The sequence below is a fragment of the Manis pentadactyla genome, chromosome 3 (assembly GCF_030020395.1).
Source record: "Manis pentadactyla isolate mManPen7 chromosome 3, mManPen7.hap1, whole genome shotgun sequence".
Lineage (NCBI taxonomy): Eukaryota > Metazoa > Chordata > Mammalia > Pholidota > Manidae > Manis > Manis pentadactyla.
This window is the reverse complement of record NC_080021.1, coordinates 53,861,825-53,883,228: the sequence shown is the minus strand read 5'-3', so window position 1 is coordinate 53,883,228 and position 21,404 is coordinate 53,861,825. Positions and strand designations below refer to the sequence as shown.

At 37.6% G+C, this 21,404-nt stretch overlaps 1 protein-coding gene across 2 annotated transcripts in view; it reads left to right on the top strand.

Moving 5' to 3' along the window:
- The first annotated feature begins 10,464 nt into the window (after positions 1 to 10,464).
- LRRCC1 (leucine rich repeat and coiled-coil centrosomal protein 1) overlaps positions 10,465 to 21,404 on the top strand; it is a 49,112-nt gene continuing 38,172 nt past the window's right edge. Inside the window, exons 1-6 of one of the 2 annotated variants that reach the window (XM_036919016.2) lie at positions 10,465 to 10,652; positions 12,943 to 13,148; positions 13,454 to 13,519; positions 17,508 to 17,675; positions 20,036 to 20,211; positions 20,313 to 20,519. In XM_036919016.2, coding sequence (XP_036774911.2) covers positions 10,564 to 10,652; positions 12,943 to 13,148; positions 13,454 to 13,519; positions 17,508 to 17,675; positions 20,036 to 20,211; positions 20,313 to 20,519 — 912 coding nt within the window. In that variant the 5' untranslated portion in view covers positions 10,465 to 10,563. The remainder of the gene's footprint in view (positions 10,653 to 12,942; positions 13,149 to 13,453; positions 13,520 to 17,507; positions 17,676 to 20,035; positions 20,212 to 20,312; positions 20,520 to 21,404) is intronic. The other variant, XM_036919015.2, reaches the window with a different exon arrangement.

Below are 21,404 nucleotides of genomic sequence, written 5' to 3'. Positions count from 1 at the left end.
TGACCAATCAAAAAGGAATAATATAAGAATTATCGGTATTCCAGAAGAAGTAGAGAGAGAAAAGGGGATAGAAAATGTCTTTGAAGAAATAATTGCCAAAAACTTCCCCAAACTAGGGGAAGAATTGGCCTCTCAGACCACAGAGGTACACAGAACTCCCATGACAAGGGATCCAAGGAGGGCAACACCAAGACACATAATAATTAAAATGGCAAAGATCAAAGACAAAGACAAAGTATTACAGGCAGACAGAGAGAAAAAAAAGGTTACCTACAAAGGAAAACCCATCAGGCTATCATCAGACTTCCCAACAGAAACCCTACAGGCCAGAAGAGAATGGCATGATATACTTAATGCAATGAAACAGAAGGGCCTCGAACCAAGACTACTGTATCCAGCACGAATATCATTTAAATATGAAGGAGGGATTAAACAATTCCCAGACAAGCAAAAGTTGAGGGAATTTGCCTCCCACAAACCACCTCTACAGGGCATCCTACAGGGACTGCTCTAGATGGGAGCACTCCTAAAAAGAGCACATAACAAAACACCCAACATATGAAGAAGGGAGGAGGAGGAATAAGAAGGGAGAGAAATAAAGAATCATCAGACTGTGTTTATAATAGCTCAACAAGCGAGTTAAGTTAGACAGTAAGATAGTAAAGAAGCTAACCCTAAACCTTTGGTAACCACAAACTTAAAGCCTGCAATGGCAATAAATTCATACCTTTCAATAATCACCCTAAATGTAAATGGACTGAATGCACCAATCAAAAGACACAGAGTAATAGAATGGATAAAAAAGCAAGATCCATCCATATGCTGCTTACAAGAGACTCACCTCAAACCCAAAGACGCGCACAGACTTAAAGTCAAGGGATGGAAAAAGATATTTCAAGCAAACAACAGAGAGAAGAAAGCAGGTGTTGCAATTCTGATATCAGACAAAACAGACTTCAAAATAAAGAAAGTAACAAAAGACAAAGAAGGACATTACATAATGATAAAGGGCTCAGTCCATCAAGAGGATATAACCATTATAAATATATATGCACCCAATACAGGAGCACCAACATACCTGAAACAAATATTAATAGAACTAAAGGAGGAAATAGAATGCAATGCACTCATTCTAGGAGACTTCAACACACCACTCACTCCAAAGGACAGATCCACCAGACAGAAAATAAGTAAGGACACAGAGGCACTGAACAACACACTAGAACAGATGGACCTAATAGACATCTACAGAACTCTACATCCAAAAGCAACAGGATACACATTCTTCTCAAGTGCACATGGAACATTCTCCAGAATAGACCACATACTAGAACACAAAGAGAGCCTCAGTAAATTCCAAAAGATTGAAACCCTACCAACCAACTTTCCAGACCACAAACACATTAAACTAGAAATAAACTGTTCAAAGAAAGCAAAAAGGCTCACAAACACATGGAGGCTAAACAACACGCTCCTAAATAATCAATGGATCAATGACCAAATCAAAATGGAGATCCAGCAATATAAGGAAACAAATGACAACAACAACACTAAGCCCCAACTTCTGTGGGACACAGCAAATGCAGTCTTAAGAGGAAAGTATATAGCAATCCAAGCATATTTTAAAAAGGAAGAGCAATCCCAAATGAACGGTCTAATGTCACAACTATCGAAATTGGAAAAAGAAGAACAGATGAGGCCTAAGGTCAGCAGAAGGAGGGACATAATAAAGATCAGAGAAGAAATAAATAAAATTGAGAAGAATAAAACAATAGCAAAAATCAATGAAACCAAGAGCTGGTTCTTCGAGAAAATAAACAAAATAGACAAGCCTCTAGCCAGACTTATTAAGAAGAAAAGAGAGTCAACACAAATCAACAGTATCAGAAACGAGAAAGGAAAAATCACGACGGACCCCGCAGAAATACAAAGAATTATTAGAGACTACTATGAAAACCTATATGCTAACAAGCGGGGAAACCTAGGAGAAATGGACAACTTCCTAGAAAAATACAACCTTCCAAAACTGACCCAGAAAGAAACAGAAAATCTAAACAGACCAAGTACCAGCAATGAAATTGAAGCGGTAATCAAAAAACTACCAAAGAACAAAACCCCCGGGCCAGATGGATTTACCTCGGAATTTTATCAGACATACAGGGAAGACATAATACCCATTCTCCTTAAAGTTTTCCACAAAACAGAAGAGGAGGGGATACTCCCAAACTCATTCTATGAAGCTAACATAACCCTAATACCAAAACCAGGCAAAGACACCACCAAAAAAGAAAACTACAGACCAATATCCCTGATGAACGTAGACGCAAAAATTCTCAACAAAATTTTAGCAAACCGAATTCAAAAATACATCAAAACCATCGTACACCATGACCAAGTGGGATTCATCCCAGGGATGCAAGTATGGTACAACATTCGAAAGTCCATCAATATCATCCACCACATCAACAAAAAGAAAGACAAAAACCACATGATCATCTCCATAGATGCTGAAAAAGCATTTGACAAAGTTCAACATCCATTCATGATAAAAACTCTCAGCAAAATGGGAATAGAGGGCAAGTACCTCAACATAATAAAGGCCATCTATGAAAAACCCACAGCCAACATTATATTGAACAGCAAGAAGCTGAAAGCATTTCCTCTGAGATCGGGGACTAGACAGGGATGCCCACTCTCCCCACTGTTATTTAACATAGTACTGGAGGTCCTAGCCACGGCAATCAGACAAAACAAAAAAATACAAGGAATCCAGATTGGCAAAGAAGAAGTTAAACTGTCACTATTTGCAGATGACATGATACTGTACATAAAAAACCCTAAAGACTCCACCCCAGAACTACTAGAACTGATATCGGAATACAGCAAAGTTGCAGGATACAAAATCAACACACAGAAATCTGTGGCTTTCCTATATACCAACAATGAACCAACAGAAAGAGAAATCAGGAAAACAACTCCATTCACAATTGCATCAAAAAAAATAAAATACCTAGGAATAAACCTAACCAAAGAAGTGAAAGACTTATATTCTGAAAACTACAAGTCACTCTTAAAAGAAATTAAAGGGGACACTAACAGATGGAAACGCATCCCATGCTCATGGCTAGGAAGAATTAATATCGTCAAAATGGCCATCCTGCCCAAAGCAATATACAGATTTGATGCAATCCCTATGAAACTACCAGCAACATTCTTCAATGAACTGGAACAAATAATTCAAAAATTCATATGGAACCACCAAAGACCCCGAATAGCCAAAGCAATCCTGAGAAAGAAGAATAAAGTAGGGGGGATCTCACTCCCCAACTTCAAGCTCTATTATAAAGCCATAGTAATCAAGACAATTTGGTACTGGCACAAGAACAGAGCCACAGACCAATGGAACAGAATAGACAATCCAGACATTAACCCAGACATATATGGTCAATTAATATTTGATAAAGGAGCCATGGACATACAATGGCGAAATGACAGTCTCTTCAACAGATGGTGCTGGCAAAACTGGACAGCTACATGTAGGAGAATGAATCTGGACCATCGTCTAACCCCATATACAAAAGTAAACTCAAAATGGATCAAAGACCTGAATGTAAGTCACGAAACCATTAAACTCTTGGAAGAAAACATAGGCAAAAACCTCTTAGACATAAACATGAGTGACCTCTTCTTGAACATATCTCCCCAGGCAAGGAAAACAACAGCAAAAATGAACAAGTGGGACTATATTAAGCTGAAAAGCTTCTGTACAGCAAAAGACACCATCAATAGAACAAAAAGGAACCCTACAGTATGGGAGAATATATTTGAAAATGACACATCCGATAAAAGCTTGACGTCCAGAATATATAAAGAGCTCACATGCCTCAACAAACAAAAAACAAATAACCCAAGTAAAAAATGGGCAGAGGAACTGAACAGACGGTTCCCAAAAAAAGAAATACAGATGGCCAACAGACACATGAAAAGATGCTCCACATTGCTAATTATCAGAGAAATGCAAATTAAAACTACAATGAGGTATCACCTCACACCAGTAAGGATGGCTGCCATCCAAAAGACAAACAACAACAAATGTTGGCGAGGCTGTGGAGAAAGGGGACCCTCCTACACTGCTGGTAGGAATGTTAACTTGTTCAACCATTGTGGAAAGCAGTATGGAGGTACATCAAAATGCTCAAAACAGACATACCATTTGACCCAGGAATTGCACTCCTAGGAATTTACCCTAAGAATGCAGCAATCAAGTATGAGAAAGACCAATGTACCCCTATGTTTATCACAGCACTATTTACAATAGCCAAGAATTGGAAGCAACCTAAATGTCCATCGATAGATGAATGGATAAAGAAGATGTGGTACATATACACAATGGAATACTACTCAGCCATAAGAAAAGGGCAAATCCAACCATTTGCAGCAACATGGATGGAGCTGGAGGGTATTATGCTCAGTGAAACAAGCCAAGCAGAGAAAGAGAAATACCAAATGATTTCACTCATCTGTGGAATATAAGAACAAAGGAAAAACTGAAGGAACAAAACAGCAACAGAATCACAGAACTCAAGAATGGACTAACAGGTACCAAAGGGAAAGGGACTGGGGAGGATGGGTGGGTAGGGAGGGATAAGGGCAGGCAGAAAAAGAGGGGCATTAAGATTAGCATCCATAGCGGGGTGGGAGAAAGGGGAGGACTGTACAACACAGAGAAGACAAGTAGTGATTCTACAACAGTTTGCTACGCTGATGGACAGTGACTGTAAAGGAGTATATAGGGGGGACCTGGTATAGGGGAGAGCCTAGTAAACAAAGTATTCGTCATGTAAGTGTAGATTAATGATTAAAAAAAAAAAAAAGCAGTTCCTATGTGGTGACCTCTAATGAGTTCTACACAATGATATAAAGGGCATATAAAAGTGTAGGCAAAGGGTCTGTTTGTGTTTATACAGAGGATCAAAGCCTAATTTGGCAACCCCGAAAATGAACTAAGATACGATGTGAAAAAGAACTTCCAACATCAGCACTCTCGGGAAGACTCATGACAGAAGATGATCAGCAAAAAAAAAAAAAAACTCCAACAAAGATCCACACACTGCCACAGGTGTAGATGCACTCATCCCACCAGCTCCTGGACTTGCCATTGGAATGATGAAGGAGATATCTAAGCTGGCCTGTGCATACAGTAAAACAAAAAATTGGACTGGATCTATACTGTTGGAACTCAACCAAGAATTAGGAGAAGTGCAAATTGTAGCACTCCAAAATCTTACAACCACAGACTATTTATCGTTAAAAGAACATACGGGATATGAACAGTCCCCAGGAATGGGTTGTTCTAGTTTATCTGAATTCTCTCAGACTGTTTAAGTTCAGTCGGACAATATCTACCATATCATAGATAAGTTTTCACAAATGCCTAAGGTGCCTAACTGGTTTTCTTGGTTTCACTGGAGATGGCTGGTAATTACAGGTATGCTTTGGTTAGGTAACTATATTCCTATTATGTTAATGTGTGTGCTCAATTTAATTAGTAGTTTAAAACCTATCCATGCTGAAGTTACTCTACAAGAAGATATGTCAAAGAAATAATCAATCTTCCCAGGTTTTCTTCTGCCTGCTACTTCTATAGCTTTTCTTCTTCCTACCTAATCACAACCTTTAAATAGAACTCGTGCCACATGTCGAATTTAACATGTATCATAATTCTTCCAAGTGGTAAAGACACCTCAAGACAAATGCTGGGCATAGAAGCCACAGGGCATAAACATGCAAAGAAGTAAAAAGCTAACCTTTTCAAACAATAAGGCTTCTCTCTCACTTACCAACTTAACATTTCCCTGTATGGCCCCGGAAGATGACTGGTTAGCCAGAGACGGGTAAGATTCCTCAAGGGAGGAACAACCTAAGACAGGCACAGTCGCAGGGGGCCATATGGTGAGAAAATGGGGAGCAGCAGAGGTGAGGCTTAGAACCTCCCCCCTCATGTTCTGAGAGAAATCTTCTGCATACATGGATGTTTATTGCCCTCGTCTAGCTCGGATTAACACATAGTCTACAGGCACACACCTGATCATCTACATTTGCTCTCTTACAACACTAAACTCTGTTTTCTACCTTTATCTCGTATCTACCTAACACTTCAGCATTTTATTAAAAATAATAATAATAGAGAAATGTGGTATCCACATATAAATCAAGTTTAAAAATCAAATGAATATTCATATTTGAACTGACTGTGTATAGTTCATAATGCATGAACAAAACCGAAAGCTTCTGTGATGACTGCCCTTGCACTGTTCACCATGTAACTTATTCACCATGTAAGAATTTGTACTCCATGTAAGAATTTGTTCGTTATGCATCAGAAGATTGGAGACTGACGAAAATTAGGCTTGGGGTGGATTAATGATTGTGCATTGAGTATTGACCCCCCTATACAGAAATTTATTTTTGTTAACAACTCTTTGATCAATAAATATGAGAGATGCCCTCACAAAATATATATATATAAACACACTTCCAATTGTAAAGTAAATAAGTAACCGGGATGTAATGTATAGCATAAGGAATATAGTCAAAATATTGTAACAACTTGGTATGGTGATAGCTGGTACCTAGAATTATCATGTATATAAATGTTGAATCACTGTGTTGTACACCTGAAGCTAATGTAATGTAATACTGTTGTCAACTACCCTTCAATAAAAAAAAAAAAGCAAGACCCATCTATATGCTGCTTACAAGAGAATCACCTCAAACCCAAAGATATGCACAGATTAAAAGTCAAGGGATGGAAAAAGATATTTCACGTAAACAACAGGGAGAAAAAAGCAAGTGTTGCAATACTAGTATCAGACAAATTAGACTTCAAAACAAAGAAAGTAACAAGAGATAAAGAAGGACACTACATAATGACAAAGGGCTCAGTCCAACAAGAGGATATAACCATTATAAACATATATGCACCCAATACTGGAGCACCAATATATGTCAAACAAATACTAACAGGATTAAAGGAGGAAATAGAATGCAATGCATTCATTTTGGGAGACTTTAACACACCACTCACTCCAAAGGACAGATCCACCAGACAGAAAATAAGTAAGGACACAGAGGCACTGAACAACACACTAGAACAGATGGACCGAATAGACATCTATAGAACTCTACATCCAAAAGCAACAGGATACACTTTCTTCTCAAGTCCACATGGAACATTCTCCAGAATAGACCACATACTAGGCCACCAAAAGAGCCTCAGTAAATTCCAAAAGATTGAAATCCTACCAGCCAACTTTTCAGACCACTAAGGTATAAAACTAGAAATAAATTTTACAAAGAAAGCAAAAAGGCTCACAAACACATGGAGGCTTAACAACATGCTCCTAAATAGTCAATGGATCAACGACCAAATTAAAATGGAGATCCAGCAACATATGGAAACAAATGACAACAACAACACAAAGCCCCAACTTCTGTGGGATGCAGCAAAAGCAGTCTTAAGAGGAAAGTATATAGCAATCCAGGCATATTTAAAGAAGGAAGAACAATCCCAAATGAATAGTCTAATGTCACAATTATCAAAATTGGAAAAAGAAGAACAAATAAGGCCTAAGGTTAGCAGACGGAGGGATATAGTAAAGATCAGAGAAGAAATAAATAAAATTGAGAAGAATAAAACAATATAAAAAAATCAGTGAAACCAAGAGCTGGTTCTTTGAGAAAATTAAAAAAAATAGATAGTCCTCTAGCCAGACTTAGTAAGAGAAAAAGAGAGTCAACACTCATCAACAGAATCTGAAACGAGAAAGGAAAAATCACGATGGACCCCACAGAAATACAAAGAATTATTAGAGAATACCATGAAAACCTATATGCTAACAAGCTGGAAAACCTAGGAGAAATAGACAACTTCCTAGAAAAATACAACCTTCCAAGACTGACCCAGAAAGAAACAGAGAATCTAAACAGACCAATTACCAGCAATGAAATTGAAGCGGTAATCAAAATACTATCCAAGAACAAAACCCCCGGGCCAGATGGATTCACCTCGGAATTTTATTAGACATACAGAGAAGACATTATACCCATTCTCCTTAACGTTTTCCAAAAAATAGAAGAGGATGGAATACTCCCAAACTCATACTATGAAGCCAATATCACCCCAATACCAAAACCAGGCAAAGACCCCAACAAAAAAGAAAATTACAGACCAATATGCCCGATGAATGTAGATACAAAAATACTCAATAAAATATTAGCAAACTGAATTCAAAAATATATCAAAAGGATCATACACCATGACCAAGTGGGATTCATCCCAGGGATGCAAGGATGGTACAACATTCGAAAATCCATCAACATCATCCACCACATCAACAAAAACCACATGATCATCTGCATAGATTCTGGAAAAGCATTCGACAAAATTCAACATCCATTCATGATAAAAACTCTCAATAAAATGGGCATAGAGGGCAAGTACCTCAACATAATAAAAGCCATATATGATAAACCCACAGGTAACATCATACTGAACAGCGAGAGGCTGAAACCTTTTCCTCTGAGATCGGGAACAAGACAGGGATGCCCACTCTCCCCACTATTATTCAACATAGTACTGGAGGTCCTAGCCATGGCAATTAGACAAAAGAAAAGAAATACAAGGAATCCAGATTGGTAAAGAAGAAGTCAAACTGTCACTATTTGCAGATGACATGGTATTGTACATAAACAACTCTAAAGATTCCACTCCAAAACTACTAGAACTAATATCTGAATTCAGCAAAGTTGCAGTTACAAAATTAATACACAGAAATCTGTTGCATTCCTATACACTAACAATGAACTAGCAGAAAGAGATGTCAGGAAAACAATTCCATTCACAATTGCATCAAAAAGAAAATACCTAGGAATAAACCTAACCAAGAAAGTGAAAGACCTATACCCTGAAAACTACAAGACACTCTTAAGAGAAATTAAAGAGGGCACTAACAAACGGAAACTCATTCCATGCTCCTGGCTGGGAAGAATTAATATTGTCAAAATGGCCATCCTACCCAAAGCAATATACAAATTCGATGCAATCCCTATCAAATAACCAACAGCATTCTTCAATGAACTGGAACAAATAGTTCAAAAATTCATATAGAACTACCAAAGACCCCGAATAGCCAAAGCAATCCTGAGAAGGAAGAATAAAGTGGGGGGTATCTCGCTCCCCAATTCAAGCTCTACTACAAAGCCACAGTAATCAAGACAATTTGGTACTGGCACAAGAACAGAGCCATAGACCAGTGGAAAAGAATAGAGACTCCAGACATTAACCCAAACATATATGGCCAATTAATATATGATAAAGGAGCCATGGACATACAATGGGGAAATGACAGTCTCTTCAACAGATGGTGCTGGCAAAACTGGACAGGCTACATTTAAGAGAATGAAACTGGATCATTGCCTAACCCCATACACAAAAGTAAATTCGAAATGGATCAAAGACCTGAATGTAAGTCATGAAACCATAAAACTCTTAGAAAAAATCATAGGCAAAAATCTCATGGATATAAACATGAGTGACTTCTTCATGAACGTATCTCTCCAGGCAAGGGAAACAAAAGCAAAAATGAACAAGTGGGACTATATCAAGCTGAAAAGCTTCTGTACAGCAAAGGACACCATCAATAAAACAAAAAGGTATCCTACAGTATGGGAGAATATATTCATAAATGACAGATCTGATAAAGGGTTGACATCCAAAATATATAAAGAGCTCACTCACCTCAACAAACAAAAAGCAAATAATCCAATTAAAAAATGGGCAGAGGAAATGAATAGACAGTTCTCTAAAGAAGAAATTCCGATGGACGTTTTTAAATATTTCCATGACTCCGTAGTCTAAGCAAGAGGGTTCTTTGAGTTTTTCGCGTATTGTTTTCCCACCAAGAATGCCATTCATTCCCAGAACTCCGCATGACCTAACCTAACCCGACTCTGCTCACTCATCAATAACTGAGGTGTAGAAAACTTCTGCACCACCCACGGCTCTTCACAATTGGCTCAAAAACTCCTGTGCTATTCCTAACACTCACCCTGCTGCACGGGAACTTTGCTTCCTCCACTGAACTATGAGTGCCTCCAGGAACGGGAATGGGCTTCATCTTAATTTATCCTCGCCGCATGGGAATTGCTTGGAGTAAGTAAGGTATACCAGTGTTTACCAAATCAACAGTGGGTGCTGCGGCCGGTGAGGGAACATCTTACAGGTATTAAGACTATACGTTTGTAAAGAAAAATCGCTGTGAAGTCGCCTTCAGAAATCAGTCGCGGTGGGTATGGTAAAACGGAAGGAAGCCCCTGCAGGAGCCGATCCGGCCTCCCGCTCGGCGGCTCCGTCAGGGCGGGAAGGTGCCCGGCTGTCGGTTGGCGGGAGGACCCTCGCCCCGCCCCCTCGGAGCCGACTTCCGCGCACTGGGGAGGCGTGTTCCGGGCCCACGGATCCCGCTCTGGGCGCCGGTTAACACCCGGCTCCCCGTCGCCGGTGCCATGGAGGCGCCGGTGCGGGCGGAAGTCGACAATAAGGACGGCGACAGCAGCTGCGGGGATCTGTGCTTCATGGACAAAGGCCTGCGGAGGTAACCTGTGCTCCGCGGCCAGGAGCGGTCAGCGCACACCCCGGGCGGGGGCCGTGGGCCGCAGGGCGGCCTCGGTGGAGCGGGGCGGCGCGGCTTTCCCGAGTCCGCACACACGCTCACGGGCTTGCGTCCGCCCTGCCCCGCCGGAGCTGCTCTGCGGGGGTGTCGGATTGAATGAGCATTCCTTTCTTGGACTTCGGAGCAGCCCGGAAACTGCCCCCACGATCTGGTTCTCTACCAGCGTTAACTATCCACCCTTCTTAGCTGGTTCTCGTTTCTTTAGTTACCATTCGTTTGCCTGCTAGGTAATTCTTGGTCTTCTCGGCTTCTGTCTTGTCTCTTCTCTGCTCCTCTTACCTTGACAAAAAGCAGTCGTGGAGCGAATGTTCATTGCAGTTCATTGGTTTCGTCTCAATTCTCTTCACCCTCATTCTGATTTCTCCTTTGCAGAGCACTATGATAAATATATTCATAATGCTTTTTGAAAGTATTACATACTTAGTTCACTGTTTCCCTCTTTCATGCAACCCAAATTCATGCATGGTACACTAGGCTCTGCGTTACCGATTGGTCCTTGCTACCTTTTACAGTCTTAGCTCTTAACCATATTTCTCCAGTTATCCTCTTTAGTTAGCCATGCTGATATGCAGAAGTTTCCTAGTAGGTTTCTCTGCCTTTGCACATGCTGTTCCTTTGAAGCATGTCCTCCTCTCTGCGAACCTTGCTGCCGATGATTAAAGCGTCCTGTTTTGGATTCTGATAAAAAATTTGCCAGAAAACCCCAGATGTATTTCAAAGGAATATTTACATTGTATTTAATAATAGCTGCCATTTACTGAACGTCATCTATGTGTGCATGTTATACATATTATCACTATTCCTCACAACAGTTTTCCAAGGTAGTAATTTTACAAGTGAAATCTGAAACTCAGATCTTACATTCCCAACTTCATGCTGCTGGTGAGTGATTAAGTTTTAACTCAAACCCATTCCTTTCTAATTTCACTGCTTTTGCCATTATACCACATTACCTGCACAATATTAATTTCCAGGAACTGAAATGTTTCAGGAAATAAATGGCTGTTACTAAAAGAGCATATGTTAATAGCATATGGTCTGGCACTAAAGAGCTCAGTAAATGACAGAAACTAGGTAATTGGAAAATACTTCAAACAGTCAAATTTAGAGATTGCTAATTTAGAAGTGCTTTATCTTTTTCCTGCCAGGGGTTATTGTGTGCTTCAGTCTGAAGACTAAGGAATGAGCGGAATGACCTTGTGGCATGCCAAAGTGTTTTTGTATTTTAATTTTGAATTTGAGATTCTTAATGCTAATTTGGAAGCAAACCAGAATTCCTTATTTTCCCTTTACTCCCTAACTGTTAAACTTCTTATTTCCCCACTTCCAGAGTTGGGTTTCCTACAGATGAGCAGTAGCTGCTATAGATAAAATGTAGACCAGGTGCCCATGACATTATGAGTCTGGGTTCATGACTATCCCTGCATCCAGCACCTCTGGACTACTTGCACTGTAGTTTCTGTTCCTGGAACTATTATCTTCAGGAGAGGTTCCAGTTATAAATAGCAGTAATTAAGAGAATGAAGAAGTTAGTTCCAATTAGGGGAGGAACATTCCAAATTTCAAGAAGGGAGGATGGATTTTTTTTTACCAGAAATAGCAGCAACTAATGGTTTCTTTTGAAATCAGCTACAGTTGATTTCAGTTAAATAGCCATTGCAGACAGTGAAAAAAGTAAGATTGTAAACTCCCATGCCAGATCTGGATTTATACTGGTTCAATTATGTAATAACTACAAGAACTTGAACAAGTTATTTTAAGTCTGTAAACCAGTATTTTTATGGTATCTACTGCTTAGAGTTCTTGTGAGGAATAAATGAGATGAAGAAACTGAACCTTAGATTAACTCATTTACTCAACTAATACAGCAGAAAAATGGTAAAATGGGGTATTATGATTCCAGGGCCTTTAAATACTGCTTTCACTATATGCTGAGGATTTTGTTTGCATATAGAATCTAGAAATGCCCAGGGTCACTTGCCTCTTGAGTGGGTTTCTTGTTTATGTAAATAGTCCAAAACACTGGTTAGTGGAAATTAGCACTGTACCTTGTAAGACATTTCAAGACTACCACAAATAGGAAGAAAGACATTGTAGAATGAATAGAGCACATATTTATTATCTATGTGATGTTTCGTTAATTTTAATGATTTGGTCATGATTTTAAAATATATTTTTACTTGTTTTCGATAATATGTATTTTCTTTTGTAGCATATCAGAGTTATCTTTAGATTCAACCCTTCATGCCATTAATCTTCATTGCAATAACATCTCGAAGATCGAAGCCATTGATCATGTTTGGAATTTACGACATTTAGATCTGTCATCTAATCAATTAAGTCAAATTGAAGGGCTAAACACACTGACAAAGCTATGTACTTTAAATTTGTCCTGCAATTTGATCACAAAAGTAGAAGGTTTGTAAGTGATTTTCATGTAATACTTTGCACAAGGCAAATGACTTAAGTCCATTGTTCTTCCCAAACAAATGGAATAAATGTTTTCTTAAACTTTTGGACAGTGAACCTAAAATTCATTGTATAAAATGTTTTCCTCTAGAGAAATCTGTTTTTTTAAGTACTTTGCAAAATACCAGTAAAATTAATTTCACTTTTATCAGACTGTAGATTTGCTTCAAAACAGTCTGAAATAGTATTGTAATACTGTATTGCTCTAGTTCATTAGCTGAATCCTATAAAGGGCTTTATTTTACCTTTTTTAGGACTTGAAGCACTAATTAATCTGACTAGACTGAATTTATCTTATAACCACGTAAATGATCTTAGTGGTAAGTAGATATACTTACATTTTCTATAATGCAAATGTTTGCCACATACAATGAGTTAAACTGAGCTTAACATGTTGAAAAACTGAATGATCCAATTTTTAACCAAAAATCTCATCCAGAGAGTGTGCTTCAGTAATAATTCTTCTTGTTGGTGCTAAAGTTACAGCTGAACAAAAAATAGGAATTAAAAACTAGGGTGATTAGTAACAGGGTGATCCTTTGGATAGGAAGGACCCACTTGGAGAGAACAATGTTTTAATCTTCGATAATGTATCAGTATACTGTTACAAAGGGAGAAATAGTTTCAATAGAATTTTTATAATAATGAAATAATTCTGTATCTGTGCTATCTGGTATGGCAACCAATAGCCAGATAAGGCCTTGGAGCATCTGAAATGTGGCTAGTACAATGAGGAACTGAATTTGTAATTTTATCTAATTTTAATTCAATTTTGATTTAAATGTAAAAAGCCACATATGGCTAGTGCTCCCATATTGAGCCATATAGGTATATAGAGCAATCCAAAGGCTATCGTAAATTGAGGATCAAGTAAGTTTCTTCTTCTAACTTTAGCATGTCTAACAAGGTTAAAGTTATCTATTTTCTAATTGATTAAAGTGATACACTGATCAAATGAGCAAAGTTTCATGATTAGCCTTAGAATTGTCTGTTAGAACTACCAAATTCCTCTAATTATCTTCATAATCCTTATTAGTACTTGAAGTAGTCTTATTCATTTGTTTGTTTTCCTCCTGTATGCAAGATGTTTAGTATATAAAAAATAAAATAAAGTGATCTAATCCCAACTCTTAAAGTGAAATAGCAACAATACTTAATTTCTTAAAACTTTTCCCCCACAGATGTAAAAGTATTGGATAAATATTAACTCTAGCTCTGTTGCTGCTCTTTGGTGTTGAGCAAAGTCTGTTACTCATTGGGTGCAGTTTCCTTATCTGAAAAATGAGAATCTTGGAGAAAATAGTTCATTTACTCAACAAATGTTTGTTGAAATTCGCTGTATCAAACACTGTTCTATAGTGATGAGAATACAACAACACATAGGTAAGGTTCTTGTTGCAGGGCTTACACTGTAGTGGGGAAGAAAAATAAATAAGGTTATGTCAACCCACCAAAACATAAGCAAAATATTTGAGCAGATACTTCCCCAAAGGATATACAAATGGCACATAAGCACATTAAAAAAAAAATTTAGCTTAGCATCCTTACAAATAAAGGAAATGCAAATTAAAATTATAATGAGATCCATTTCACACCTACTAGAATAGCTACAGTTTTAAAAACTTACAATACAAAATGCTGGTGAGATTCTGGAGCAACCTGACCTGAACTACCATATATTGTTGGTAGAATTCAAAATAGTACTACTTTGGAAAATAGTTTGAAAGCTTTTTAATAATGCTAAACTTTCACTTACTATATAATCATGAAATCCCACTCCTAGGTATTTATCTATGAGAAATGGAAACGTGTCTATTCAAAGACCTGTATGTGAATGTTAATATGATTATATAACTTTTTATATAATCATGTTTATATGATTATTCATAATCTCCAGAGACTTGAAACCACCCTAATGTCTATCACCTGGTAAATGAATAAACAGATTGTGATACATTTACATGATGGACTACTACCTGATAATAAAAAGGAATGAACCATTGATACATGCAGCAGCATGGATAAGTCTAGAAAATATTTTTGTTGATAGGAGCCAGACATGGCTACACTATATGATTCCATTTATATGACACTCTGAAAATTACAGGGGCAGAAATCAGATTTTTAGTAGCTAGTGGCTGAAGATGGGAAGAGAAGATAGATTACATAGGAACACATTGAGTGGAATGATGGAAATGTTCTATATTTCAGTCGTAGTAGTGGCTACATGCCTGCATATGTTTGTTAAAGCACATTGAACTCTAAACATAAAGGGTGAATTTTAGTGACATATCAGGTATTGATTAGGAATATGAAAAATATAGGTCACCCTGTTAAGTTCTAATACATAATTCTTAGAATGATAATATTGTATGTGTTCAGAAACACTTTGGTGAATATATAGCAGCAGTTTATATGATAAGAGCATGTAAAGACACTAAGGAGTGATCAAGCTCGCCATGATAAAGGAACAGGAGGCTAGTGTGGCTAGAACACAGTAAATGAGGGATTAATGTGCTAAGAAAAGAGATGAGAAAGTAGGCAAAGGCCAGATCACATGCAGCTTTATAAGCAGGGTAAAGAGTTTGCATATTAATCTAGGTATAGTAGGAAGCCATTGGAGGGCTTATTAATGTGTGTTTTTAAAGGATTACTTTGGGTGCTGAGTGAGTAAAAGAATGGATTTTAGGAGGATAGGAGTGGAAGTCAGGCATTCAGTTAGGAAGCTATTCCTTTGGTCTAGATGGGAGATGATGGGTACTTGGACTGTGGTAGAAATAGTGTAGAAGAGTAAGTAGATAATGTTTTGCAGGTAAAATACCTAAGATTTGCTGATGGGTTGAGGTGGAAATGAAGGAAAAAGGAATTAAAGATACCGAGTTTTCTGTTTCATAGGTAGATCACAGGTGGTTCCTGATGTGGGAAAAATTGGGGGAAGAGGAGTTTAGAGATGAGGGGATGAGAATTAAGGTTTCTGTCTTGAATTTAAGGACCCTATTAGACATAAGTGTGTATTTATATATATTATCTGCAGTTTTGTGGTGGGACATCATGATTGGAGGTGGAGATTTGGCACATCGATGGTATTTAATACCTATGAAACCAGGAGATTCTGGAGAGCACGTAGATAGAAAATTGGGACCAGGAATGAGCCCAGGGCACTCTGAAGTTGAAGTATAGGAAGAACCAGTAACATGGAACAAGGACTGAGAAATGTAATGGTAAATTAAGAAGAAATGCTGAATACTTATAAGAATGCATGACCGGAAATCTGATCTCATAGCAGATGGTCAGAGAAGGGTTTTCTGAGGATGTGAGGGATTAGTAGAAGTTAGTGATAAGGACTATGCAGAAGAAAAAAGAGACAACCCTGTAAGAAAGATGAGTAGAAGTTAGCTAGGTAAAGACCATTCAGGAAAGAGTATTCTAGTCAGGTTGAAGAAATGCGGGGAGGGAGTACGGTTGAAGGTGAGTAAAGTTAAATTTATGTGTGGAAGGTACTAAACTAAGCAAAATTGCCAAATAAGACCTTCTGAGGAAGAGTGTAGACTGCATCCCAGAATGGTCCATCCAAAACAAGGGAGGCTAGGGCATTTCCGCTGACAGTTCCACTCTGAGGGGAGCTCCTCGAGATGTTAACTCCCTCACTCACGCTTCTAGGCTGCACCTTTGCTCAGCAAGCTCCATTTTGAAGGAAGCTCTGAGGCAAGAAAAGAGAACTCACAAGTGCTTGAGGAGGGCACCCTGGAAGTGTATAATGGCCCCATCTGCCACTGTTACAGCTGAAGTCACAAGCTGGGCATGAGGTGTGGCACCAAGCACTAGTAGCCTCTGCTACAAATCTGGTTCCTGATGTGCAAGAACTGTTAACAGAGAACTAAATCATATGGGGTCTCTTTGTGTTCTATGCTCAAACCAACAAAATTGAAGTGTACTCCAGTGATTTGCTTATGTCTGCTAATCAAAAATAATCTGTTGATTGAGAGCCTAAAAAAATTGCTTTATGCTTGTTTTCATATAAGTACAGGCATATATACACATGGATTTGCCTGGGGAGGTCCATTTGCTTCTTTGAAGAGAACCAGAGACCAGGAACCTCTGGCCTAAGGGCCTCAGAGAGATGCCAAACCTGTGTTTCTTCAAAACAGCAATTGATCTAAACTGGTACCCTATTCATTAGATGTGGCTATTCCTAGGGAGTTATTAATGCTGCTACTTTGCCTCTCAAAATATAACCTATATAAAAATTATTTTTATTTAGCTGTTGGAAAAATCATTGCTGTGGCATCAGATTAATTTCTATTACAGGCTTGATACCCCTTCATGGAATTAAACATAAACTTAGATATATTGATCTACATAGTAATTGTATAGATGGTATCCATCACTTACTTCGATGTGTGGTAGGATTGCACTTCTTAACTCATCTTACTTTGGAGAAAAATGGAGAGGATAATCCTGTCTGTCATTTACCAGGTATGGAACCATTAATTTAATAGTTTTTGTAACAATTAATATTCAAAGCTCCTGTAGTTCCTGCAACTGGTGTTTATGACCTTTTGTCTTAAGCTTTACAACTTTTTACTAAGTATTTGGAAAAACGTAATAGGAAATAAATTATTAAGACAAACATAAATTGCTTCAAATGAAGAACACAGTGTGAACAGATTGATTCTGTTTAGACAGTTTTACATTTGATAAGTGAATGCCTCAAAATAAGTCATTAGGATATATTCTACACTATGATGCAATGCAGCCATAAAAAAAATACAAAGTCTCTTTAGCTACTGATAGGTGATTATCTCCAAGGTATATTGTTAGGAGAGAAAAAAGCAAGCACATTACAAAATATTGTGTATAATAGGCTACCATGTGTGTGTGTTTGCTGAGTGTATATACACAGTGTCTAGAAGGATACACAAAGATCTGATGATAATGGTTAACTCCAATATTAGGTAACTGAATCAGGAAATGTAGAAAGGATGAAAACGGTAGCTGGGAATCAGGAAATGTTAGGAAAACTGTTAAGTACCTTTTGAATTTTATACCATGTGAATATGTTAAATTATTAATAAATGATTTTATGGAAATGCAGCATGGAGAATATAGTCAGTGGTTCTGCAACATCTTTCTGCATTGACAGATAGTAGCTATACTAGTTGGCATAAGGATTTAATATGTGTAACTGTTGAATCACTGTGTTGTGTACTTGAAAACAATATAATCAACTATAAAACAACTGTGTATCAACTATAGCTCAATTTAAAAAATATATACTTTTGAAAAAAAAGAACCTTAATATGATATACAGACAATGCTGTTGAAATGCTGTTTGATCTAATTCAGAATCACTGAAGTAAGCAAATGTAAAGCAGACCAGACTGCCATTGCTGGAACTCACCTATCTCAAAATTGCTTAACCAAACAATAACATACAAATTTAGAAAATGAATATGCAGTTGACCCTTGAACAACTTGGGGGTTAGGGCCAATAACCCCTGGCACAGTCAAGATTTCACTTAGAACTTTGACTCCCCCAAAACTTAACTAATATCCTGCTGTTGACTGGAAGCCTTACTGATAGGACTGAACAGTATATTAATACATGTTTTATATGTTATAGGTACTATATGTTCTATTTTTATGATAATCTAGTGAAAAGGTTTTTTTCAAGTTGTCACATATCTCCAAAAAGCTTTCCAATATATTTACTGAAAAAAATTTGTGTAAAGTGGACTTGTACAGTTCAAACCAATTTTTTTCAAGGGTAAACTGTACATTGTAAAGATCTCCTTGGGGAAGCTGGCAACAAGCTCCATTCTGTCATTAATAAGCAACCATGAGTTGGCTTTTCCCAGAATGGAAACCTGTTTTGATAATTGTATTTCACAGAAGAATATAATAGATTTGAGATCAGCTACTTTCCTAAGGCCTTATAATAACAGAGTCCCCATAAAAATCAGGACAGATTTCACTTTTCTGGGGAAATCCTTTTCCCCACAAATGGGAGTTCTTTCTACCAGTCTTGTTTCAAGAACCTCTAGTTTCTACATTTTGAACCTTTGATTTTCACTTCCTTTTCTGAATAAGATATTTCAACACAGTTGCCTCCCCCTAGAATTGAAGGGGTACTTACTACTGAAATTACTTTTTTCCCCTTGGAATTTCTAACACTGATTTCCCAGACTTCTTCCTTTCTTTTGGAGTTCTTCCAACCATGTCATTGGTCTTTATTAGAAACACTTGGTTTAAAAATTACAGTTAAGCAAAAGTAAAGTGTTTCTGTTAGCCTGGATACCAACTAAATGTTAATTTTCCAGATTTCTCATAATTAATTGTGCTAAAGGAAAATAAACATATTCTTGAATACTTGATAGATTGCTTCTCTTAATCTTAGTTATATGTAATTTAAGGAGGAAAAATGGGGATGTTTAATTTTACTGCTTGGGGCCTCACTAGCAAAATTCTGGCTCTCTGGTTGTTATCCACGTCATCCTGATTTACACTTACACTAATAACATTACAAATAAACAAGACATGTAATGTAATGTCAGCTATATTTCAAAAAAGATTTTTTTATTAAAAAAAATAAAACATGTTTGGCTTCCTGTTCAGAATTAATTGCTATTGGTTTCATGCATATTTGTATGTTTGTATTTAATGATGACATACTGGAGAAGTACTAAGTAGCTTTAAATACAAGTTTATTGGTTGCATTCCAGGACTAATTTTATCATTTAGGTGACATATCTGGTAACTGATATATTTAGTTTATTCTATAAGTAATTAACCTTTTTTTTTAATGCTTATTTCACTTTGAATTATTTGTTTCCAAGGGTACAGAGCAATTATGCTCCAGACTTTGCCACAGCTGAGAATACTAGATTGCAAGAACATATTTGGTGAACCAGTAAATTTGTCAGAAATAAATTCATCACGTCTACAGTGCTTAGAAGGTCTTTTGGATAATTTAGTTTCTTCTGATTCTCCCCTTAATATAAATGAAGATGAGGTATAGTATTATTTTCTTTTTCTAATGTAAAAGATACCTTCAAATTTTATTTAATAAATAAATGTAGATTGAAAAGATTTTGGTTTGTTTCTGTGTCATAGATCATTGATAGTCTGCCACTGCTAACACCTCCTGTCGATGAGCTAGCCCCCTTGGATCAGTGTGCGAGTACACCAGCACGTGCTGATTTGACATCCTTTATATCTGTCTGTCCATCTTCTGAGCCAGAGAAGGTTACTCATGAAAATGTTTTTCAAAATGAGATGAAACTTAATAAGTTAGATGATCAGATTTTACAGCTCAATGAAGTAAGTATTTTTCCTATTTTTCTAAGCAATGTGTGTGTTGAAGAAAAGGTAGTTAAGAAAATGTAAAATAAAAATTTCATTCAAGCTGATCAACCAGAAACAGTTCAGAGTTGATCCTTGAACAGTGGTGGGTAGGGGCACTGACCCTGCCTTACAGTAAAAAATCCACATGTAACTTGTGACTCCCCAAAAACTTGACAGTCAATAGCCTACTCTATATAAAATGGTTTGGTTAACTTTGGATGCAACAAAGAGTAGAAATGTAGAAATGAAATGAGAGGGTTGTAGGGTCCAAAAGATAATAGAATTAACAGAAGATGAATTAGCTGCCCTACTGGTCCCTGCCAGGGTTGATAGAAGCCTGCAGGTAATCAAGCCCAGGCTGCTGGGGGCACCCTTCAAAGGGGCAAAGGTTTCCTGCTTCCTTCCTTTGAGTTGCCAGACCTTTGCCCCAGCTGCTGTCAGATCCCAGCCTTTCTGGTTCAAATAGTGGCTGGTTAGCTCATTTGATTAGAGTGTGGTGCTGCCAACACCAGGGCTGAGAGCGGTTTCCCTTTGGGACTTCTATGTACAACATTTTCCTTTTCCATTCCTTTCAAACGTTTCTCCTGTGGAATCTACCTTATATCCAATTACAGATACTGTGTATTTGTTGGAATATAAATAATATAAGTGGATCTGCACTGTTCAAACCCATGTTCAAGGGTCAACTGTATATTTAACACATGAGTGTTATGTATATATTTTTTTATTCACAGAAATTGGATTCTATTAGAGTAGTGATGGTAGAAAAGGGAAGATACTTTTTTTCTCTCGTTTCTTTACTGTCCTTCAAATTTCCTCCCTTTGTTCTGCTGTTTAACTTTGTTTCTACCCACCCATCTT